Source organism: Bactrocera tryoni, chromosome 3 (assembly GCF_016617805.1).
Source record: "Bactrocera tryoni isolate S06 chromosome 3, CSIRO_BtryS06_freeze2, whole genome shotgun sequence".
NCBI classification, from domain to species: domain Eukaryota; kingdom Metazoa; phylum Arthropoda; class Insecta; order Diptera; family Tephritidae; genus Bactrocera; species Bactrocera tryoni.
The window spans coordinates 43,050,910-43,077,292 of NC_052501.1; the positions used below are offsets into that span (position 1 = coordinate 43,050,910).

Sequence of the window (26,383 nt, forward strand, 5' to 3'; positions counted from 1 at the left end):
TGAATTTGTTAAGAACGAAAACAAGCCGTTAAGCAAATACCTAAGAAAGTGCTACACATTAAGAAACACGTTTGTGTAGATTTTTGCATGTGTTGTTTTATTTTCAATTAATTTGTTACTTCGCTTTGCGTGGGGTATTTTGTTCTTATAATACATATAATATGTCTATAGTCATCATATAATGATTTTTTTTATTTTACATTGATTTTGAAAATTATAATTTGGAACAATAATTCTTCGATGAAGATATTTTATCTTTAGGGAGAACGTCGTTTTCATCAAATATGTATATTCGAGTCTGTTTAGGTCCTGTATGCCAAGCCTTTTGTTTTTTTTTTTTTGTACCTTTGAAGTTTGAATATATCGAATATGAAGTGAGAATATATCGATTTACGGTGCTACCTATTCTCAACAAGTTTTCATTTTGAAAAAAATTCTCTGCTAAATACGAGTTTAAATTTCTTGATTTGAAGAGAGATACAGGCATAGAAATTGTACTACTACTTACTACTATTTGATGTTTAGTATCAGAGCTACATGGGTCTAGCAGTCGATGACATCCAAACACTTAGGTGGAAGGATAGATAGATAGATATATGAGAATTGCACCGCGACCTAAGGTCTATTGTGGCTTCTCCTAAGTCACAACGACTCACTTAGTCCCAGCGTATTGATAAATTTCAATATACTGTTAGATGGTATTGAGGCGATGTGATCCCTATTGGGAAACATGGATCCGTGGGCCTTTATCTTGTGTCTGCAGACTGTTGTGCAGTCAATTAGCAGGTGTTCCGAATTTTTGCAAAATGTGCTGAGTCCATGTTATGTACATAAGTGCTTACAAAGCTTACAAGGGCCAGAAACAAATACATTTAATTCTTGTCAAAATAATGTTTGAATACCCACCACAATTGCAAAGTTTTATATACACTTATGGACAAAATACATAATAGGTGTGAATTACTTGTTTTTGTTGGCGTTTCATTTGTATGATGAAGGCAAATTATCCTAATGCCTTAAACCAAAAAAATTAGAAAATTACATATAACTATGAAAAAATAATAGATGTGAATTTAAGTGTTTTTTTTTGTTGGCGTTTCATTTGTATGATAAAGGCATATTGTTCTAATGCCCTAAATCAAAAGAAAAATTAAAAAATTGTGTACAAGAAAAACTGGGCGATTGATCAGCGCCATATACTTCTCTTCAAAAAGGATTTCTTTGCGAATTCACGAAACATTTCAGCAGAAGTTGGACTAAATGTTAGCTCGCAGATAATTTGATGACTGTTAGTGAACGGTAATCTACTGGACTTACTTATTACGAAAAATTTTCAATTTTAAAACTAAAATAAATAGTTATTTTTGCAAATACTATACTGAATAAAAAATATTTTGTCCATTATAGCATATCCTCATATACTCAAAATCTGGTTACGCTCCACTATCAGTAAAGTGAATGTATGTTTTCTGCTTTTATTTTGTAAATTGTTTTATCATATCGCAATTGCGTGCATGTATTTATTTTGATTCGCGTACCACTTCTTTCAAGTTCATTGAAAAATTATAAAGAAAACTGGAATTGAACAACTCATGTGCTTATATTATACATACATACATATGTATGTACTTATGCACGTACATATGTATGTGCGAAGTGCTTTGCGTATGAAAGTTTATGTGATTTTTCTGTATTATCAGTAGTACGTACATACACACATATACATATGTACATACTTTTAATTGATAAGATTAAAAAGTTCGATTGCAATTTTTTCCGTTCAATCCATCATTTCTTTATTTTTATTACGAATGCACTTGCCTATAAATAGTACCTGTAAATACTTAAATCGCTTATTATTGAGGAAAGCTTAGAGTTTCACATTTGCCATGTTGCGCAAATAATTAATTTTCAATGTCTGTTTACATACATATGTACATATTTCATTGAGTCATAGAATTCCGATAAGTTCTTATGTTCTTAAAATAAACAATTATACCAAATTTATAATTGTGAAAATTATAACAGCGTGGTTCATAAGTCAAACCGCAAAAAATATTTTTTTATCTTCGGTATTTTAACCACTGAAAGCATTGAATTATTAAGCAACTTTTTTTTTTATTTAGCAATTATGTAAATACTAAAAAAAATTAATTGTCTTTCGTTTACCAAAGAATCATGAAATAAATATTATTACTTATGTACAGTACATAAGTATGTAAGAAAGCTGTTTTTTTCTTTTTAATTTTTTCCATACAGTTAGTTTAAGGACGAACCATGTATATACGGATTCACGTTTTCTACTGTTTACTTTAGTTTAATGAATAAAATCAAATTTACTGCTCTAATTAGTGACTCCAAAAGGATTAAACAGCAGAAGTTAGTTACATTTTTTTCTCTCAAAAATATTCATTATAGCGCAGAGTCCTTAAAGTGAAATCATAATCATATAAGTATATGAGAGTAAATCTTTTCTGTTACTTTCCATTTATTTGTATAAACTCATACTTATTTGCTGTTTTTCTTTACTTAACTCTCTTATGCCATCTTTATATCTAGTTTTCATTATCACTTTTCTTGAGTTTATACTTAATTTGAAATTTTTTTTGCTGAGTCGAAAAATCCAAACGTCGACAAGGCGTTTTGAAATCGCTAGCAATGTTGTTGTAGCGCTGTGTTCTTGGCTGCTCTTAACGCAAGTCGTGACCTGCTGAAATTGCTCATTGTCAGAATTGGGAAGTGCCACTGCGTACACTTTTTTTTACAATTTCTCTTTTTTATTTTTGTTTATACTTTGTCTTATTCTTATTTGCCATGTGTTGACAATGTCTTCCTTTTCATGCCTTGCCATTATATTTCAGTCTACCTCCACTGATGTTCACAAAGTTAGTTTTTTTGTCGCAACTCTTTTGGTTTGCTTGATATTAACTTTTATTTGTTTTCAATTTGCTTTTTGTTTTTAAATTTTGTTGTTGCTGAATCTTCTGCCGTCTTAAAGTCGATTTGCTTTTTTTGCTTTTATTCGTTTTCGAAATTCACGTGTTGTTGTTATTTTTTGTGTCTGCTTTTGGCAGTTCATAGCCGTCAGTTCCCTTCGTGTGGTTTGTAGCCCCGCGTTTATCATCTTTGTTCCTCAACGAAACGTAGTCGGTGAATGTATTTTAGTGCTTCACCCAATCTTGCGGGCTCTGGAATACATTATACGTGGGTGTAAAGTGAAATTATTTGCACGTTTGGCTCTGTGGTCTCACTTATTGGCAATTTAAATATTTTTGTACATATATGTATAAGAAAACAAGATTTGGTGTCGCCTTTGCTTAAAAAATGACAGAAGATTATGGGGAAAGTGTGTTTTGGTGGTTTCAAAGCCAAAGCTGGACATTTCATTTGCTTCCAAATGTTCTAATGGTCAAACTGGGAACTAGTGACAACTTTGATATTTCTCGTACACTTCATTCGCTCGTTAACAACGAGTGCTTAATACTAAAAAGTGTTGCGCGTTTTTTTCACTTTTCTAGGTTTTCAAACGTGATTATAAAGCTTGTACTAAATTGTACTTTAACTTTATAATTACACTGAATCACACAATTATTAAAATAATAGTTAATATCATATTGAGTTACTATCGATAAGATCTCGAAAATTTTATTAAATACATTCGAAATAATATACCCTCAACCATACAATGTACATTCACACTTGCATTTACATATGTATATTTACGTGTGTATATTTCAGCGTGCTTTTTTAAATAATCGTTAACTTAGCTACAAATGACTTTATTGTTTATTTTTTTCTTCCTCCGTTTTGTTTATTTTTTCTACAAGACTTTGATTGAAGCTTTATATTCAAACTTGGGTCGCTACATTTCATAGATAAGGCATTTGATTGCGTGAAGGCTGCTAATTGGTAAAACTACTAATATTCAAAAAAAAATTGTTAATTTTACTATCATTAGTAATATTAAGTCGATTAATTGCGCAGGTAATTTCTAATGACGCCTTACGATTTTTTTATAAAGAATCTTATTCGTTTAGCTTAAAACGAGTCTTATTGTGCAATTAATATTTATATTTATATTTACAATTTATAATTAATTATAAATATACCGTACGGTCTGGTTACTTTAACTAAAATTTAATTGAAAACTGTTGTATTCTCGTACAAAAGATTATATGTATTTATTTTTATTCGCTATCACTCCTATATATGCAATTACATAAGGTTTTAGCGTTGGAAAAGTAATGTAATTAAATTCTTTTTTTATTCACAACTGTATGGGTTAATAAAAATGCAAAAAATATGCACTATTTCAAAGTTGTCTTACTGTGCGCAATAAGTCAAGTAAGACAGCTGTTTGACCGATAGTCATCCGACTAAAGTGTCTAGACAAGAGACGATATGCTTTTCAAAAGAAGCCTAAAGTAGAGTATAAATAAAAACTGCTAAATTTGAAAATATGTAGTATGCGCAGAAATGTTTCGACCAACAAACACACTCAGTACATTCGCTCGCCAGTTTATTGTGCTGAGTATATAACATATTTGAAGCCAACGCTTAGCAAAAAAAAATATACATATAATTTTGTATAGCTATAAATCTTAATGAAGTTGTTGTTGTTATGGGTTTTTTGTTGTTGATTATTTTCAGCTATTTCTTTTGCTAATTTTGATTGCTATCGGACAAGTTCTTAATGTCTATCTCTTTAAATGGTTTTTGTATTGATTATTTTTGTTTTTTGGCACTCCTCTCTTTATTTCTTGTTCTTCTTTATTACTATAGTTTTTTCGCGTAAATTTAAAATTTATTACATTTCTTTGTTATTTTATGTTTTTATACATATTTTATTGCTATGTGAAAAACTAAGCCGGGTTTTTTTGAATATATAGCTAATACAGCTTTTGTCAACTAATTGGAAACGAATACGTTAGTTTATCAATTTTTTAGGTTATTTAAATGAACTTTGATTTGATTTATACTTTTTATTAATTATAGTATTTAATATTTAAAAAATTAAGAGTTTCATGCCATAACGATATATGAATTTGATGGTAATAACGAGAATTTTAAGATCTTTCTTGTTGTTGTTCTAACGGTTATCAGTCCTCGTTAGGGTGGTAAAGGTTATCCATGTTGTCGAGGACATCATCTAGCGGCCCAGTAAACGTGCTGTTTCGATGGGGTCGGATCAAAGGGAAAGGGGTGTTACATGAGTGGGGTTGGCGGGGCATACAAAGAAGTGGCCAGTGTCATGCGGAGACTCGTTGCATGCAAGACAAACATATCTTGGATATGTCGTGGTCTATTCTGGATAAGTAGGAATTTCAATATCCAGAACGAAGCTGCGCTAGGGTCACTCGCGTTTCTCACGGCAACTCGAGCACTTCGTCTGCGATGGGTGATTTGACTCCAAGAACCCCATTCACTGGAAGGGAGTCCGTGAAGGTGTTGATAGCTCCACTGTAAATGGCGGTCAGTACCTGTCGGCATTTAGTTGCGTCCGAATTCCGGTCGGCGTCCTCGACGTTGTTAAGAAAATACCTCTTGATGCTCCTAGGAGGCGGTTCCGCTCCAAGCAGGTGATTTCTACGAAAACTTCCTAGCAGGCGTAATTGAGGACCGGTCGGCCGATTGCCTTGTATGTTGTCAACAACGTTTCTTTTCCCTATGTGCTACCGGCTAGCGGCTTGAGGATTTTGTTGCGGCTCTGTACCTTGGCAATAATCGCGGTCGTATGGGGCTTGAAGGAGCATAGACTATCAAAACTTACACCTAAAATCTTAGCTATATTAAGCTCAAGTCTATACTCCTTCGTCCAGTTCGTAAATATGGTCGCTGTGGATTTGGTGGGGGAAAGTGTTAGATTCCATGCAGTGAGGAAACGATGTGTGAAAGATAGCCGTTTATTTTTGGACACATGCCATCGATCTTGTTTTTCTTTATTGGCATCTTACAAACTGAACGATCGACAAGTTAGCTTCCCCAAATTTGGCATGGATTATGCAGCATGGATATTAACAGCATATGCCATAAAAACCGTTCGAACATAATCAAGTATGAAAAATTTGTATACTGTAAGGGTATAACAGCCAAAATTAAAGTTTGTTTTTGTTTTCTTTGTTCGCATGCTATCCATTTATTCACCAATCCAATCTCTGTCATATCACAATACGTGCTCGCATGTGCACCTCTATTTAGTCTTATCTTCATTATTCATTTATCACATGAAATAACTAAGATCAAATAATAAATTCACCAAGAAATACATTTCGCTCTCTAAATCTTTTTAGCGTCATATTTCAAAGAGATTTCTCTAGATATAGGAAGATTCTGCAAAAGATATTTTTATTATTTTTTTCATTGTTAGGTTGTAAGTATCGCGAATTTTGTGTTTTTTCAAAAATTATTTATTTATTCGTGAATATCTATTTTGTCCCCTTCAAAGTAATTCCCATGAGATATTATACACTTGTGCCAACGGTTATTCCAATCTTCGAAGCACTTCAAAAAATCATTTTTTTTATCTTCTTCAGCTCCTCCTTCGATGCCGTCTTTATCTCGTCAAGAGAAGCGTAACGTCGTCCTTTCATGGGCGTGTTCAGTTTAGGGAACAAGAAAAAGTAACAGGGGGCCAGATCTGGGGAATACGGTGGCTGCGGCATCATTAGTGTGTTGTTTTTGGCCAAAGCAACGATGTGTGAGCAGGGGCGTTATCGTGGTACAAAAGCCAATTTTTGTTCTTCCACAAATCCGGGCGTTTCTGGCGGATTGCTTCGCGCAAATTGCGCACAACTTGCCAATCGACATGTTTAGGTCTTCAGCAACTTCTCTAACGGTGATTCGACGATTGGCCAATACCATTTTCTCCACTTTGTCCACTTTTTCGTCTGTTGTTGAAGTGCTCGGGCGTCCGGCACGCTCTTCGTCGTTCACATCTTCTCGGCCTTCTGAGAACATTTTGTACCACCGATAAACGTTGCTTCGGTCCAAGGTAGCTTCTCCGTATGCCACAGTCAACATTCGGAATGCACTTAATTTCGTTTTTACACAAAATTTGATATAGGTTCTTTGATCCATTTTTTTGAATAGGTAAAAATCGAAGACGATACAAAGCACGTGCAAGCAAAGCAGCTGTCAACAATTAAATGAACATTCAAAATGGGCGAGCTTGTCGGTAACGCCACAAAAAATTTGAAATTCGAATATACGTAACCCGCGAAAATTCAAAATTCGCGATACTTTTTGAACACACCTCGTATACCGAAATGTTGTCAATGCTTTAAAAATTATCGATAAATTGTTTTTAAGATTTTTGACAAGTTTTATTTACATACATATGTATACAATATATTATGTAATATGGCAGATTATTTTTACATAGACATATGCCAACTCGACTTTGACGTCCGTTTTAAGTTTGATTTGTATGAAATATGTTGGATTGTGCATTGAACATCAAAAGTTTTCATTAATAATACTTTCTTAGAGAAACATAACTTTTTTGTGTAAAAAAGTACTTCAATTTTGATGTATAAAACATCCTAAATATCATTTTTTTTTTGAAATTAACCTTATAACAATTTTTTTGTGAGTTCATGGGCAGAAAATTTATACGTACACAAAAAATAAATTTCCTGAGAGAATATATATTTTTACGCAACTGTTACTGGATATAAGTACATATGTACAAGCGTTCACTAGCTAATCTTTTAAACAAGCGTAAGTGTACTTACATATATGTATATCGCAAGTACATGTGTATACATATGTACGAATTTTGAAAGTTCCGATTTAATTCACAGACTTTTATTATAATATAATTAGCACATTTCATTTAGTTGATTACTGATAATTGATTCAAATCATTGCACGTAAATACAGTATGATATAGGGTTAATAGGGACTGGACAAGGCTTTTTCTTATTCTAACTTCGTTTATTTGAAAACATTTTAGATTCTATATTCGATTTTTTTTTTTAAGAAACTCATTAATTTAGCTTTTAATTGCATTTTGAGCAGATTATGCGAGTATACATTAGTACTGACTAGTGCTGAATATCGTACTTTTATATATATTTTTTTACATTTTTTTCATTGAATGTTTTCTTTTGTATTCAACATAAGTATTAGTTTATAACGTTTACACATTGAAAAAAGAAATATCTGTCCCGACAGATGTTTCCTGGCTTTGTAATGCATAATTTGCTTTGAAGTGGCATCTGTTGACATGTGTTGACATAATTTGCGATAAGATTTGGATGTTGAACTGACAATATTTTTCAACTTAAAAAATGTTCCCCTTCGTTATTTATCTGCTTTTGATAGTTTATTAAGGGGTTACATTTTTCAAAAAATCTATTTTTTTTGTCTTATTATGCCGTCTTTAAACGCGTTACTCGAAACAGTGTTTTTGAAGTTTTTCGAGAACTACTCAACCGATCTTCATGAACTTTTCCACAAACCTTTGAGATAAAATTCTTAAAGACTTAGACGAATGATTTTTTTCGATTAAAACTATTTGAAAAAAAAAATGTCTCGAAATTTACATTGCAATTTTCATTTTTTTTTTTTATTCAAAAGTCTGCCAATAATACAATTTTTCAGTTCTTTTTTCCTTCGTCCTAGTTCTAAGTTAAGGTTTTAACTAAAACACGTATTTTTTCCACTTCATCCTGTAGGATCTTTTTTCCGAGGGGTGACCGGAATAACCAGAAGTTACCCGAAGGTAAATCAGGCGAATGCGGTGGTTACGGCACGATATTAGTTGAAAATGTGGCGAAATGATTACGAATAACCAATTCAGTATGAGATGGTGCATTATCGCACTTTTTTGTTCAATAAATTCAGACATAGTAAAAATAGAAGAATTCACTTTTAGAGCCTTACAAAACAATGCGTATCTCAAATACTAATGAATATTTTGACGTGAAAAATGTAAAATTCGAAAACCAAGCGAAGTATAAATTAAAAATTCACCTTTCATTTTGATCACAGTAGTATGATAAAAAAAAATGTTTAAAAAGCTGCTTTTTACCTAAGGGCACCCATATAACTCGTTAAGTTAGTTACTAAATGATAACTGTTAGAGTCATGCAAGCAAAACATATATTAGGAATGTCGGAATTGATTCTGGATAAGCTATAATATCGAGAATGATATTGCGCAAGAATCGTGAGGCTCTTAGTGAACGTTTAACGCCAAGTTCCCCAATCACTCGAGGGAGTCTATAAAGGTATTAATGTATCTACTGTGAATAGCGTTCAGTTAGGGTTTGAAGTTAGTTGCGACAGTAGTCTGGTTGGCGCATTGTTCGTCGAAATAATCAGTAAATGAACTTTTGATCCATTGCCAACAATATTTCTTTGCCTTTTCCCTTGGACTTGAGGATTTTGTTGCGGGTCTGTATACACTGGTGGCCAATAAAATGTTAACAAGGCTTGAAATGATGATTGAATATATTGCTTTATTCCAAGTACATTTTTTTTTAAATATTTTCCTAATTTACTTATTTTTATATGCTAAGCGATTCTTTAGAAATAGCCGGAGTAAATATTGACGATTTCGTTAGCGTAGAAATATACCTTTCACGTACATGTTGCCCTTAGTGATCTATTTCAACAAATTAGTTTGTTTTTACTCCAACATTAAAGGCCTCTTGTCACAGTATCAACACCACTCCACTCCGTCCGTTTCACAGAAGCATTCATCTCCCAAATTAATTGCAAGAGTAGTACTCTGCACTTGTTAACAAAATATATCATTTGCCACTATACAAACTTCCGGCACTACACTGCACCACCCACCGCTGACGCAAGTCTCAAATGCTCAACGACCGTCTAATGAAATTGGCGCGAGTATTTATCTACTTTTTCATTTTATAAAAACGCGGCGCATTTCCATGTGAGTGGCGGCGTAGTGTGACATGAAAGTGAACATGTGCATAATAAATGTAACAAATTTATACACATATATCTACTTATATGCATTTGCGATTATTTCACAAACACATGTTCCATACAAGTGCAGAAGCGTACAGCGTACTCGTTTAATGTTTATGGTATACTCGTTTGCACATTTTGACGTTTTCGCCGTTTTGCCGTTAGTTAGTGTAGCGTGGTTGACAACATGTGATGACTGTGATCAATTGTTGTTTTAGTTTATACATTTCATTACATTCGGTGTAGTTTGCACGCATCAATATGGAATATACTTGTTTGTATACCTGCAAACGTGTGCTAGTTTGTGTGTGAGCAAGTAATGATTCATTATCATTTTATTGCCCTTTGGCTGCTCTGATGCGTTTATATTCGTCATTTAGCGCATTTAGTGCTCGTTTTTTATTTCTTTATATGATTGTATTTGCATGAATAAAAATAATAATAAAATTATAAGGTTGTCAGCAATTGTCAATATTGTACTTCTTGTACTGATTACCATTGTCGAAATTAATTGAAATTTATGAGCGAATTTGTCAACTTAAAATATGTAATTGTATGAATTAAACTAAAATTTGCTTCTCCCACATTGCTTGTGTCGTATGTAAATAACAGATTTTTTTTTCAAATTATGCTAAAATATTATGGTATATTCTACCATGCAAAGAGTTTTGCTTACGTCCAGAAGAGAGGAGTTTTGCACAAAATTACTGGGACTATTGGCATCTTGCTTGAACATAACGATCATTAATAGATTATTTATTGTGTCAATACCCGTGATAAAAAATTAGGATTCATATCGATTGCGTTGATCTGTTTAAGTATAGTTCCCTCTTATACGTACTATATTACTTATAAACTGTTAATCCTTATTAGAATCTTTCTATTGATCACTTCAAGAGCCTGTGGACCAACTTGATCCAAATATCTTGTACAATAGTGAATTAGAGAACCGAAGGATAAAAAAATTAAATTCTTTTTATTTTATTTCAGAGAGACATTTTTTTTAATGCTGTCATAACTTGGTGTAATAATTTGTGTATTCAAAAAAATAAGAAGTTATCGGCATAAAGACAGACAATGTTTTCGATGTATCTTCCTAATTGTCGATTTAACTCTTTATAAGCTTTTTCGTATTTGAAATAAGATTCTTATTCTAAATAGGCATTTCTCTGTGGAATTGTGATAGCGAGGTAGTTTGGTTACTGTATCCAATAAAGACAGATAAAAAAATATAATCAAGGGAACGCAATGATCTTTTGAATAAGACTCAGAGATATAATGGTATATATGTATGCCAATTAGTGGTTATAGTATATGTCAATTATTCTAGTTATTCTATTAATTTGTTTTATAGTTTTTTAATTTTTTTTCATAACTTCAATTTAAATATATAAGGGTTATATTCACTTAGAAGTCTGAAAACGCGTTTTTTCGTGAGGTTTTGCTTAAAGAGGCATTTTGTTTAATAGTTAAATAAAATTAATGTACATTTACAGAATTTAATGTATTTTAATAATCGGTTTCGATTCCCTTGATCCCGAGCCGATTTCCAGGAAGGCTAACCAAAAATTTGTCTGGTCTTTCTGAAATTTTTTGCGTAACCATTTCCAGTGATCCCTCGGAAAAAATGCCCCTGCGTTGGCAAGATAACTCCTTACAGGAAAAAAATACATATTTTAGTTAAAACCTTAACCTTAGAACTTAGACGAAGAAAAAAAACTGTGTTTTTCAAATAGTTGTAATCGTTGTTTAGGTATTGTATCTCAAAAACGTGTCGAAAATTTCATGAAGATCGGTTGAGTAGTTCTCGTGAAATCTTGCCAACCGACTTCAAAAACACAGTTTGAGAAAAACGCGTTTAAACACGGCGCACTTAGCCTAACTAGCCTCCAGCACACAAGTTCTCAAGACAGTATTTCAGAAATTATTACTCGGATCAACTTGAAAATTTAGGGTAATATTCTAGAGGTGTTGTAAAATTTAATAAGACAATAAAATTTTCGATTTTTTGAAACCCGTAAACCCCTAAAATTATCTGACCAAAACAAACAAAAATTATTATTACTAAAGTTGAATACAGATAATGATATAAGGACTAGTAAAAATTTTGATTTTTGATAAAATGGCGACTTTCCACAAAAAGTATTTTTTTTTTTGTGAAAAATTGCGCTAAAAAGTGTAATTTTGAATCAAAAATCTTATTCCTTCATCATTACCTAGAAGGTAATATCACGACAGTCGAGTCTACGTTACCGGAACGTATCCAAACTTTTAGGCGGTTAAGGACTGCCAACTCGTCAGATTTCTGCCACTACAACAACAACATTCTGGAGCCGAAAGGATTAAGTTAAAAAACTTTTACAAAAAACTATTAAAATGCAAATTAAAATTTAAAATTTTCGGAGAGTATTCTCAAATATACATATTTATGTACATATATTTACTATATATTTCTTAAAAAATCGATTTTTTTTAATAAGAGTACATAACTGCTTCAGCGATTTATGAAAAAATTAAAATAATCGTTTAAAACTTTCTCTTCTTCTCCAAAAACATGAAAGAACATAATTGCCTTAAAAATGTTATATCTCATGCTAAAAAAATTGTATATTATTATTATGCATTATGCTTATGCATTACTTTTTAATTATTACAGGAGCATCATCTGCAGCGCGCAATATGTACTGGTCTCATAATACCAACGCCAGAGGTTTTTACCACCGATCAGGAAGCCTACGACCGCATGTATCCGCCAAATTACAAAATGCCGCGCCAACTAATACACATGCAACGTGAGTAAACAAAAACATACAGCAGCAAAAAAAATGTTTAACCTTTTTTTTTGAAACACACCACATTCACATTGCAGCGTTGGGTCTCGAGCAAGATGTGCCAGATTACGACATGGATAGCAGTGATGAGATTTGGATCAGCCAACAGAGTCGTCGCCTCGATCTGACACCACTGAAGTTTGAGCAGATGATGGATCGGCTAGAGAAGAGTTCAGGGCAAATGGTCGTTAAGCTGAATGAGGCGAAAGCATTGCTTAAACAGGATGATGAAGTCAGCATAGCCGTTTACGACTATTGGCTTAATAAACGCTTAAAAATGGTAATAATCTTATTAAAATTAATGAAAAAAACGTAATAATAATAGAGAAAAAAGAATGTGCGAATTCATAAAAGACGCACAATTTATATAAAAAATATTGATTGAAATTTCAAAAAAGAAAAATTGTTAAAAATGTTTGAAAAAATGTAACAACAAATTTTGCTAAATTAAAACTTGAAATAATACAGCAACACCCGCTGATACTGACTGTGAAAACGGAGAATCGTCCGGGCGCATCTTCGAACAATCCGTACTTAGCGTTTCGCCGACGCACTGAAAAGATGCAAACGCGAAAGAATCGCAAAAACGATGAAACGTCCTATGAGAAGATGCTCAAGCTGAGGTGCGTACGAATAACTATATGGGCCAGTGTGACTACCTACTTTTTTTTTTGCTTTTGTTTTCTAATAAAAAACGTAAATGAAGTTTCCAGTAGTTCAGTAACAGTTGTTTACCAAACACTTCGGGGTAACACGAGTGCAAGCTTAAACGTCTTTATGATCGCAATTAAAAGTACAGTAGTAATTAACAGTGAAGTAGATAAAAGCGGTAGTATTTTGTTTCAGATAATTTTGTTCTACGTAAAGAGTTTATAAGTAAACGCCATATAACGGTATTTTAGTATTATAAAGCTGAACATTATTTAAATATGCGAAGAAAACTTAAGATAAATGTTGAAGCAAACTTAAACAAAAAAAAAATTGTTTCATCAGAAAAAGGTTTTCAAGAAAAAACATTAAAGCAAGAATTGATCCCAAATTATCAGTAAATAATCTAAATTTTGTTATTGGTGTAACCATAAGGAGAAAATTGTTTTTGAAAATGCTGTAGAAGAGTCTATTGTACTGAGCTTTACTACTAACCTCAAAATTTTCAGTATTTTTAAATTTGATTATAACGGATAGCATGCTGTAGATGGGGTGGGGTGGCGTGGAAAAAAATCATAAACCTACTTTTGGATTTGAAAGAAAATAACTCTAACTTAAGTTTGTTATTCAAAGTAACAGAGTCTTTTTATACCCTGAACAGGGCACATAAAGTTCTCACGATTTTTTAACATCCAAAAGGAAACGTTAGAGACCCTATAAACTAATACATATATACATATACATACATAAAAAATTAATGATCAGGGCGACAAGCTGAATCGATTTAACCATGCTTGTTTGTCTGTCCGTCTGTATATACGTGCACTAGTCTTTCAGTTTTTGAGATATCAATCTGAATTTTCGCACACGTCCTTTTCTGACCCAGAAGCTGTTTTTTTGTCTGAACCGCCGATAGCTGTCTGACTAAAGCTGAACTCAAGTCCTTATGTGGAACTTTTTAATTTCAAAAGTTATCTTTACGAAATTTGCCAGAGATTATTATCCAAAGTAACAGTATAATCTTGGGAATAATCGTTCTGATCGGGTCGCTATAGCATACAGCTGCCATACAAACGGAGCGATCAAACGCAAGATAAACATCTTTAGCTAATATAATAATACTTAAGAGTATTATAGCTTCGGTGCAGCTGAAGTTAACGTTTTTTCTTGTTACTGAATTATATTAATATTTTGAAACTGAACTGAACTTTTTACCTTTAAAGTATTCAATTTGTATGCATATGATTAGGATCCAGATGTAATATGTTTTTTAAGAGTACAGGGATCCATTTTTCATTTCTAACCTGAAAATTTTGCTATTGAATTAACGATATTTATATGGTTGAATAGCTAGTCATATTCCACTTTTTATTACAACTACTATGGTATTATCAGAGTTAGCTTTACATTTATACATTATAACGTAACGAAATAAGGGTCTTCAAGATCAAAACGAAAGCACACCGTAACCTGTTTGTAGTAGCATTCACTGAGCTTCCATTAAACAGTTTGTTTACTTAAAAAAACCGTATTAATTTCACGCGTGTATATATATATCAAATTAGGCGCGACCTGCAGCGTGCCACCACCGTACTGGAGATGGTTAAGCGCCGCGAGAAGACGAAACGTGAGCAATTGCATTTATCTATAGAAATCTTCGAGAAGCGATATCAGCTGCGCGACTTCAGTGGTGCTCTGCTCTCCGAATTGAGTTCTTCTCTGAAGAGTTCCAGGTATGTGTCGATATTGCAGCACTTTTACTTGCCACGCGGCGCTTATTTGTTATTAACATCGTTTTTTTTGGTCATTTGACAACTTGCAGACCAGCGTTTGCGCCCTTGTATACGAATCAATACTCACACCATGGATCTGCGACAGGCACCACATCCGCTGGTGTGGTGTCGGCCGGTGGGGCGACGCATGCTACTGGCGTTGGCAGTGTACTGGGGCCTGGAGGTTTGCTGGCAGCAGCGGCGGGTGCCAACAATGTGACGCCCGGCAGTGGTGGCCATCTATATGCGTCGGCTTCGCAGTACCTGAATCCTTCGACTCTAACGATTGGTGAGTAACAACAATTCCTTTAGTAAATACAACTCTATTGGGATGTACAATAAAAATATCATTTCATATGTAGATGCAATCAATGCTGGCGCAAATGGCGGTGGTAATCGCAAGGAGAAACGGACGTACAAGAAGCGGAAACATAAATTGCCGCGCGATAAACAACAGCAGCAGCAGCAACAACAGCATCTAACGCAACAACAGCAACAACAGTATTTGATGGGTGGCGTCGGCAATGGTAATGGCTTGTCAGGGTCAGCGCTGGTCGGTGCAGGTTCGGCGCTAAGCGCGCAGCATTTGCTGCAACTGCATCGTCAGAGCTCGTCGCCCGCTGCCAATGAGTCCAATATCGAAACGGAGGAGGAGGAGTTCGGCAGTGGCGGTTTGGGTTGTGGTGGTGGTGGCGGTCATCATGCGCACAAAATGGGCTCCGAGAGCGAGGAGGAGGCACCGTTTGCATTTAGGCGAAAGCAGCACTGCGACTATCAGAGGGTGAGCTTTTGCGTTGGCTAGAGAGTATGATACTATACATGAGTTTAATATAAATGAACATAGTTTTGTTGAAGCATGTGTATGCTAAAATTTATTTAGTTTTTGCTCAAGTAGAATATTAAATTATTATATTTTTTTTAATATTTCTTTATCGCCTTTATGTTCACAGCCGCGAGGCAATGATGGTAACTGGCCTTGGGAGTCGAAGGACGATAACGGTTTTGGTGATACGAAATATCGCTTTACACTAACATCCATCCGGCATCCCAGGTGTGTATCTTTTTTCCACAGACTCCTTGCGATTTAGTTAATTCGGGTGTGCTTTCCTTTTAGACCACGTTGCATTGGTTTCGCCAGACGTCGCATGGGACGTGGCGGTCGTGTAATGTTAGATCGCATCACCACAACTATGGACGACTTTTGGTCACAGCTGGACTACACGATATTTGAGAGTGATTCCACTTCAGCCGCGTCGAAGTGTGCAAATATCAAAAGCGAACATTTGAAACCCGCCTCACCACCCACAGTTGTTGATCTGCCATTGCCCAATATAACTAATGCAACCAGCTCAACTACTGCAATGCCTGCATCACAAATACCCGCCAACACGACGATCAAAGTCGAGCCTGTTGAGGTGCCGTCTGGTGTGCCGTCACCCAAACACGACGATACGACCGCACAAGTTAGTGACGATGATGGTGTCGAGGCAGACTTTGATGACGACGACGATTATGAGGAGGTCTTGCGACCAGATGTAAATATCTCACGTGATGCCAACTACATTTCGTCGTTAACAATGTTGCGACATCGACAGCGCCAACGTTTGCGTTTGCAACAGCAGCGTCGTCGCCGTCGACTGCAACGTCAGAAGGCCATTGAGGAGAGTGGTGGTAATTCAGCGGATGGCCAGCACACAAAACGGCGGCGTTTCAATAATGCGAATGTCGTTGTCGATGCTAAAGCTGCGCCTGTGTCACAAACTGTTGCACCAACAAAAGAGCCATTGCCGCGTCGTTTATTGCATCGGCTGTCCAAGTTGATTGATGAGAAGAGCATGAATAGCATAAGTAGTTTCCTGTTGAGCGAAAAGGTGAAGCGTGAAAAGCTGAACGGTGAGGATGTGTCCGATGAAGTCGTGGTCGATTTAGTGCGGCAACAGCAGCACAAGCAACAACAACAGCAGCAGCTGCAACAGCAGTGGCCCAATCATCGATCCAATAACAATTTGATGAACTACAATAACAACAACAATAGCAGTAGTAATATAAATAAAAACGTAAGTGTTAGCGATAAATTTAATGTGATAAAAAGCGAAGGCATTGGCCCAGCAACAGCACCGGCGGGGTCGTCGTCAGTGCCAGCAACAGCAGCAGCAGCTGCCGCAGCTGCTATTACTGCAGCAATGACGTCCGCCACAACGTCCGGTTCCATAACGTCCACACCGTCAGCAACAGCACCGCTAACCAAAGCTATCAAACAAGAACTGATAGATTGCACAAGTGGCGGTGCTTCAGCCGATGATTCGAATGAACCTTTGAGCAGCATAAAGAAGTCGTCGTCCACATTAACGGAGACCACGACCAACTCCGAACTGCAGGTATTGGAAGATGAGGAGAATGTGAATTTGGCACAATTGAGTAGCATAATACGTCACACCGTTAAGAAGGAGCCACTCGACAGCACCGATATGGCACAGCCAACAAATAACCCAACAACGAAATTCAATTCCACAAATTCCGCGCATGTCAATGTAGACGAGGATGATACCCTGTCGACGCCGCTAAATCAATTGCCCGATGTTATACGCCAGCAGCATCGGTTGACGGTGCAACGCAACAATCAACTGAAGAGCGAGCACAATGATGTTGAGAACGCTTGCAGCAACGGCATAAATATTCTAATCGACAACGACTCAACGACGCAATTCGATGAAAATTATGATTATATTGGCAGTCTATCGCCGACCTCCAGCCAACGTTTAGACATTTGCAATGAGCTGCTGTCGGAGATACGTCGCGATTGGTTACATTTCCGCCCGAAGACACCGACCGACGAGCTATCCGATAGCGGTGATTGCAAAATGACGGCAACAGAGCCGCTAGTCGAGTGGACGCAACAGACGCCAATAGCCGTTGAAATGCTGCGGCTGTCATGTGACAATATAGAGTCTCGAAAAGATAAGCGTGGCCACAAAACCAATGAGCAGACGCTGAGTAATATGTGGGATACACATTCCGACGATGCGCTCTTCGTAAGCAGCAGCTTCAAGTATGCCGAACTCGAGCCAGACACACAGTTGTTACAAACTTATTATGCACCCGATGTAACACGCGGCAGTAGCAAGAGTCCAGATGTCGGTGCAGCCGGGAACTCAAACTCTGCAATTGATTTCAATTTAAGTGGCGACTCGCTCACGGACATAAATCTCCTTGGTGACGGCGATGAAACGGATGAGAATATGCTAGTGAATATATTAAAGGAATGCGACGACATCAAGACGCTTAATCAGGCTACGAACTTTTGGAATGGCATATTGGAAGGTGAAGCCGAGGTTGACGAAGTTGCAGCGGATGTGGATACCGATTTGCTGGACTGCATCGATGATAAAACGAAAATCAAAGCTCGCTCGTCACGCGCCAAGAGCGGTGGCAAATGGCACAGTAGTTGTGCCACATATGGCGGTACAAGTTTCCACACCAATGACATCAGCAGCACACTACCGGATGACGTATTTTTCCAAAAGGTTCAACCAAAAGCCGAGCCAGTCGATGCCAGCGACGTTAAAACGGCTGCAACATTGCCTGCTACTGATGCGACAGTGAAGACAGAGCCCGTTGATGATGTGCCCCCGGTCCCGGCGCTTGCAACTAGCGGGTTGGTAAGCACGCAGCAGGCGACCACTTCGATCGCAAGCATACCCGCGCAAATATTGCAAAATACGGCTGCGACCGGCATTAGTTTCAGCAGTAACAGCGGCGGCGCTGCAAATGTCGCCAGCGTGCCACAATTCATTGCCAACAACGTGCAACCGCAGCTTATAGCCACAACCGGTGTTGTACATCAACGACAGCCACAAGCACAGCTGCATGTGCAGCAACAGATAGTCACGCAGCAGCAGCCGCAACAACAACAACAGCACCATCAGACGCAGATGCACTTGCAAGAGGTGGCGGCGGTTGGCGACATTATAACGGTGACCTCGTCGAATGTGCCGGCATTGCAGCCGCAGCAGCAGCAGCAACAACAACAACAGCAGCAGCAATTCCAGCAAGTGCAGGTGCAACAACAGCAGCAACAGCAACATCAACATCAAATATTACAGTTGCGTCAGCCACGCTTACAAAATGTCATGCAACAGTTCCAACAACGCCAACAAATACTGCAAATGCAACGTGATATCTTGTCCGGGGGTCCGGTCATCACACAATACGTGTCCGCCACACCAACGAATGCTGGCACTACAACCGTCACAACAACGCCACTACGTCAGCCGACGCTCACACCGATTGGCGCCACAGCGATGGGGAATCACACCATCTACACGACCAGCACAGCGGCCGATGGCACCATCATTGGTGGCACACAAAAAATCTACATACAAAAAGCCACACCCGCATTCACCAGCGGCACGTTATCCGCATCATCGGCGCAAGTTCCTAATAGCCAATCATCCACAAATACAGCGCCAACATCGGTTATAACGCTGTCCAATGTGAAATTCGAAAATAATAGTGATGGCAATGCGTCGAGCTGCCAGGCAAATACAACATCATCGTCGGCGGCAAACACGAATATACTGACCATTGATGGCAATGCTGTGACGGCGTCGAACATGAGCTCTACAAGTTCCGGTGTGAATATTATCAGTACGTCGGGTGGACATCAAGTGGCTGTGCATAGTATTAGCGGCGGTGCCGTACAACATTTGACTAATGCCAGCGGCAGTGGTGGCACAGTGCAACACTTGTCGTCGTCAGCGTCCGTCGGCACGACACCACTCATTGTCACAACAACGACCCGCCAAGCACAACAGCAACAACAGCACCAGCAGCTGGTGCCTCAGCAAACACAGCAGATTGTGTGGCGGCAGATAAGTGGTGGTTCGGCAAATGCAACTTCCAGCGGTGCCACGACGGTGAGTGGTGCTGATGCTGCGGCGGCGATGGCGGCGGCAGCAGCCGCAGCAGGTTCGACCGGCAATAAGATTGTATGGGCCAGTCGACCGGGTCAAAAGCGGCAGCTGAACGGTCCAGATGGTGCGACAGGTAAGTCAATTGGATTTTAATATATTTATATATTCGTGCAACATATTGCAGTTTTCTTTAATACTTTTGTTCACCTCTCAAATATAACCAAATTCATTTCTAACCTAATCTTTAAATTTAGAAATTTCCTTTTCTCCCCACGAAACTGCAAAGTTGTCAGAATCGCCGTTAACGGGTCACAATAGAATATAGCTGCTATACAAACTGAATGATCAAACTCATTTTTTTCTTAATATTTTTTTTTATATAAATAATTTCAGTAAATTTAATGTTGCTGTATAAACTTATAAAAATATGTTAAAAAAAATTACAAAAAATATTTGATTGTTATTTCAGATATAAACAAATTGTTGTTGAATCGCAAATTCTCACAACGAAAAATAATCACCCAAGCGGCACAACAACATCAAATCCAAATCTCAAAGCATTTACAACAATTGCATCACCAGCAGCAGCAACAACAACAGCAGCAACAAGATGATGATGGCGCCGCGAATGAAGGCCAAACGAATTCCGGTGGTGGCGGTGGCGTTACAACAACATTAGTTGGTACAACATCCCAGGTCGCACAGCAGTTGCAGAAGGTTCAAATGCAAGGAGGCAAAGTGATAAAGATGTCCTCATACCCGCTGCTCGTGTCCGAGTTGAATGTCGCGCAACAACAACAGCAACACCACCAGCAACAACAAAAGCACAATTCGGCAGCAATTGCGGCCAACCACAACTACAGTTTGCAACCAACGACAGCGATAATAACGTCCACACAATCGGTGACACAGCAACAGGGCAGCGGTGGCGGCAATAAAATCTACTTGACCAGCAACAATACCAGCGGAGGAGGCACCAACTTCACCATCGCCACAGCTAGCGAATTGGCCAATGCTGTTGCCGTGCAACAGGCCAATAGCAACAATAATAGTGGCGGCAGCAGTAACGGCAATAGCAACAGCAACAACAGCATAACACAGAAGTTGCATCACTACAAAGAACTGCAGAACTCCAATTTGAAGGTGAACTTCGTGTCCACCGCCAATGCGAGTGGCGGTGGCAGTGGTGGCGTAGGCAGCGCTGTGAGTGTGCATCATGGCAGTATCGTGGTGGACGCAAAGACCGTGGCGGCCGCAGTCAGTCAGTCGCAACAGCAACAACAACAACAGGCATCAGTGCAACAGCAGGCTGTGGTGTTGAATAAGGCGACAGCGAATGCAAATTTGCAACAACAAAAACTGAAACGTGAACGCATACTGAACATAATCGGCGCCTCTAATATGGAGGTGAACGCCACGAATGCGGCGGTGAGTTCGGCTGGTGCTGGCGAGAATAGTAAACGCGTGCTATACACAAGTCTGTTGAACGTCAAACCGTTGCAGAAGAACAACTCTGGGCAGATGCAGATGCAAATCGGACCCGGTGGCATGACACATGCGCTGCTACGCGGACGCATCGGCAACAATCAGACAATATTCACCAACATGCGCACGCTGCCCATAGCGACGAGCTCTGCCGTCGGCAATGCAACCACCGTGCAACAATTGCAAGTGGCGGCGGCCAACAATAGCAGCGGCAGCGGTGGCGGTGGCAATGGCATGAGCGTGAGTTTGGCGCAAGTGACAACGAACGCGACGACACTGTCCTCGTCTGTGGCGGTGCATCAGCAATCGCTGGTGAATATAGTCTCCTCGAATTCCACAGCTGCGGCGGCCGATGTTATAACCACAACAGCCGGTGGTGGTGTGCTAACGACCAGCTGCAATGATCTCAAGAGCATTGAGAATGTTGTTGGCAGCAGCAACAACAGTAGTAATGGCAACAGTAATGCAACAGCGGCGCTAATTAGCAGTGGCGGCAGTAATAGCAACAGTAATAGTAATAGCAATAGTAGTAGCAGCGGTGGCGGCGGCAATTCGAACCATGCGATATCAGCGACTGCAAACAATAACGCGCTCGCCTCTGCAATTATAAACAGGTGAGACACGGGGAGCTAACTAACACTAAGAACAAATGATTATGAGTATGTGTGCGCCGCACAGATGGGCGCAGCCGTCGCCGTTGTCGCAGGTCGAGCGGTGGCAGCAGCAACATGTCGCATTTGGTGTGTCGCAGCTGCAGTAGCGGCAGCAGCAGCAGTGGTTGCCGTCATGATTGTATTGTTGCCGCGTAAAATTCATCTGCCGTTGACGACAAACGCGTCTAGGCCGGAGAGAAAGCTTTGAAGGTGTTGTTGTGTGGTTATTGGCCAACGGTATCAAGTAGGCGCCCGAGCCAAATATTGCTGAGTGTATTCTGTTGTTCGTGCAAAAACACACAATAGCTGGACTGTGAAGAGGTGCACCAAGTGTTGAGTGAATGGCGGTGTTATTGTGTGCATAATGCGAGCACCAACAAGTTGACCGCACCAAAACGGTGTCATAGCCGCCAGTGGAGCGTGCCCACCAGCAAGTCAACAACAACCTTCTCACAACTCTTCAATCAACAACTCTTCAATCAACATGAGCAAGTGGCAACAGCGCTAAAGGCGGCGGCGTCGCAGCAGTGGTAGCAGCAGCAGCAGCAGCAGCAACGGCAACAACAGCAGCAAAACAACAACTTATACCTTACCAATCTCTTGTAATTTTACTAGATGTTGTTGTTAATAATTAATAATGTACTTGTAGATTATATATTAATTTATATATACATATATATGCATCTTATACATATATATCTATATGCATACATATATACTTAATGAGTTGAGCTGATATGATATATGAAAACGAAAGAAATGAAAAGTAAACGAAAACAGAAAAAACAACAAACAAGAAAGCTAAATGATTAATGCATCAAAGAGCATAGGTGAATATGTAAAAAGAAAAACACCGTTACAACAAATGAAGTGTGTCACATTGTGCAGTCAAAGTCCTAGTTGATGAGCGTATAAATTGGAAAATGCAAATTATGTAAACGAAGAAAAACAGAGAGCGCGTGGAATAAATTGTGGCGAAAGGGCGTTAAAGCGCGGAGGAGCAGTAGTAGTAGTCAGCAGTGCAGGGGCGCCCAAACTTACTTCTTTGCCGCTAATTACTTTAAATATTTCAAATATTGGCAATATATGGCTTATTTAATTTTTTTACTGTTAGCTGAACCGTATGTACATATGTATATAAATCATTATTGGCTGCCCTTAAACGCATGCTAGCTGATTTAAAATATACTAAAATTAGTAAAAAAGCGGTGAATCAAAGCAAAAAATATTAAAAAAATTTTTTAATTGACAATTTTGAAATATTTGCGCCGCTGGGTGGTTTGCGCTTAAAAATAGGGGAATCAAAAGCAAATTTTTTTTTTTTTTAATTTTCAAATTTTTTTATATAATGACTGATATATTCACGCAATATTAAAATTGAATTTTCAAACATTAGGACGCTTCAAAAAATATTCCGCGAAGATTTTTGAAATTCGTATAAAAAAAGAAATAATACAATTTATTAAATTTATTCTCAATTTGTCTACACTCTAAAGAACGCTACAAAATTATTTTTTTCTGCGCTAATTCCCAATTTTTTCGCACAAGTCATTCCATCGCCGTACTCAAATACAAAAGAAGATAACATTTTTGTGATCAGTTCATTAGCTAAACATCTGCTTAAGTTGTATGAAAGAAAAAAACAACAACAAAAGAAAATTATACATTTTCATTTCTTGTAATTAGTATATTTGCGTTATTTTTTTTAGTTACTTTTCTGTTTTGTTTTAGTTTTTTTTCTAAAAAAAATCGTTATATAGATAATACGTTCATAGGTAGGCGATAGAAATAAATTAAGTAACGCCTTAGTTATTAATTTCTACTACCACATTTTTTTTATTTTTTTACGCTAATAAAAATTGTAAATCATTAAAAGAGAGAAAAAGAAAAGAAATATGGATAGTTAGAAATACAAGTAAAAGCCTCGAGGAGCAGAGTGCATACATACTAAGCTATTATAGTGAGAAATAGTATGTGTGTGTGTGTGTGTTTGAGAAGAAGGAGAGGAGAGAGGTGGGAGAGAATAAAGAGTTAGATACGTCAAGCATGCGGCAGACATTTAAGTGCTGCCGTTAAAAGTTGAAATACGACTTTCGCTTATTATGATATATGTATATCAGATCTTATTTTCAAGATCGACTTTTTACTTTTTAATAAAATCAAAGGAAATAAATATAAAATAAATAAAAAAAACTATTTAATCAGCTTACAACCGATTTGCTTTTGTAGTTATTGCAGTAGTGTGGCAGTGTGTCGCTTTTTCTTGACATTTGAATTGCAACAGAGTGCATTTGATGCAGTGACTTTGGAGCGAAACTAATTTTTGAAAACACTTTTTGTCAAAAACAATAATTTTTTCGGCTTTAAAACATTTAATTAATTAAGAGTTTCAGTTATTTAAATTAAAAAACTAAGTAACGAAATTTTTGTTATTAAATTTTTAATAGCTAACGAAATTTTAATTTTTCTTATAATTAATAAAAAACATTTTTTTTTTAATAAATTTTTGTTATTAAATTTTTAATAGTTAATGAAAATTTAATTTTTTTATAATTAATAAAAAAATTTTTTTTAAATAAAATTTATAAATATAAAATACATTATATAAAATTTAAAAAAAAATTAAAATTTTTTTTTTTCATTATAAAAATATTAAACTTTTATTCATTATTCAAATAAAAAAAAAATAATACTTTTCCTTATTAAAAAATTATTTTTTTTTAGTTAATAAATTTTATTTTTTTGTTATTAAATTTTTTTTTTATTATTAAAAATTTAATTTATTAAAAAATTAGAATCCTGTTCAGCGGTAATCGCATTTAAAATATATTTATTTCGAAATTTTTGGACAAATTTTCTTTTCAAGCAACTTTTTCTCAAAAATCAGTAAACAATTTCTTCTCAAGCAACTTTTTCTCGAAATCGGTAAAATTTCTTGAGGATAGTTTATTTTGAAGCAAATATGCGAGGAAAAATATTTCTGAAAAAGTTAGCAATGCGAAACAAATTTCATGTTCTTTAGTTTTCTGGATTAAAAGCCAATTTTGAGCATTTGAATTAAAAAAGGAAATAAAATAACTTAGCAAAACAAATTAATTAATGTCTGAAATTAATCAAAAAGTAATTAATTAATTTATGGAATTAAGCAAAACAAATAAATTAATTTCTATTTTTTTTTCTCTCTAAAATTGCGCAACTCAGACCATTTTTGTGCTTGGCAATTTTGTCTATTATTCTGACCGCATTTTCCAATACTACACACACATCCACTGCATCGGCTTACAACGAAGGCAATCGGTTGTTGGCAAATACGAAACTCCATACAATCCATAAAAACTCTGCAATACACGCCCAAATACTTCCGCATATACATATGTACAAATAGCACCGCAAAGGGAGGTTAAAACCTTTAGGAGAAAATATGAAATTTAAAAATATATATATTTAAATGTATATACTTATACATAAAAATACAGTAATATTAAAAAATAATAAAAATAGCATTTACGAAAAAAATTATGAAAATTTGTTCTCGAATGACTGTTACTGTAAATTTATTGAAATTGGTAATCAAAAAACAAAAAAAAAACAATAATTTGAAAACTCTATACCGTTAAAATAAAATCTAACAGCTGAGCGTGTTGCAAATATGTGACTAAATTTCAAAAAACAACAACACAAATACATTAAAACAACAAAATAATAACTAAATGCAACAAAAAAAAAAAAAATAAATTGTTTCCGTTCAATTCTTCTATGCATTGCAATTTCTTAAATTAATATAATAATTTGTATAACACCACTACATACATACATACATACCAACATATATACGTACAGAAGCTCAAGCGGTCGCTCTCATACATTTCCAGTCACCTCCCATTTTTGTTTTAATTCTTTTTTTTTTTTAGTTTCGACCCCCAAAACAGTACTGCTATCATATACGCCCACATCCAAAAACAAAACTCATACACATACACTCAAAAACATTAGAGAACACAGGAAGAAGAAAATAAATGTAATAACAATTATAAAAATATGATAATACGAAAACGTTGAAGTAATGAAACAAATATGTAAATAGTTAATAGTAATGCTAATGATGAATAAATTAAACTTAATTATTATAAATTAAATTATAAA

The 26,383-nt window shown here is 36.5% G+C and overlaps 1 protein-coding gene across 4 annotated transcripts in view; it reads left to right on the forward strand.

Moving 5' to 3' along the window:
* LOC120772783 overlaps window positions 1-23,614 on the forward strand; it is a 28,856-nt gene extending 5,242 nt beyond the window's left edge. For 3 of the 4 annotated variants that reach the window (XM_040101562.1, XM_040101563.1, XM_040101565.1), the window contains exons 3-11: window positions 12,595-12,730; window positions 12,808-13,049; window positions 13,238-13,392; window positions 14,983-15,150; window positions 15,240-15,478; window positions 15,552-15,970; window positions 16,140-16,240; window positions 16,304-20,235; window positions 20,572-22,205. In XM_040101562.1, the coding sequence (XP_039957496.1) occupies window positions 12,595-12,730; window positions 12,808-13,049; window positions 13,238-13,392; window positions 14,983-15,150; window positions 15,240-15,478; window positions 15,552-15,970; window positions 16,140-16,240; window positions 16,304-20,235; window positions 20,572-22,205 (7,026 nt within the window). Of the gene's footprint in view, window positions 1-12,594; window positions 12,731-12,807; window positions 13,050-13,237; window positions 13,393-14,982; window positions 15,151-15,239; window positions 15,479-15,551; window positions 15,971-16,139; window positions 16,241-16,303; window positions 20,236-20,571 lie in introns of all 4 variants that reach the window. The other variant, XM_040101566.1, reaches the window with a different exon arrangement.
* The last annotated feature ends 2,769 nt before the right edge of the window (window positions 23,615-26,383 follow it).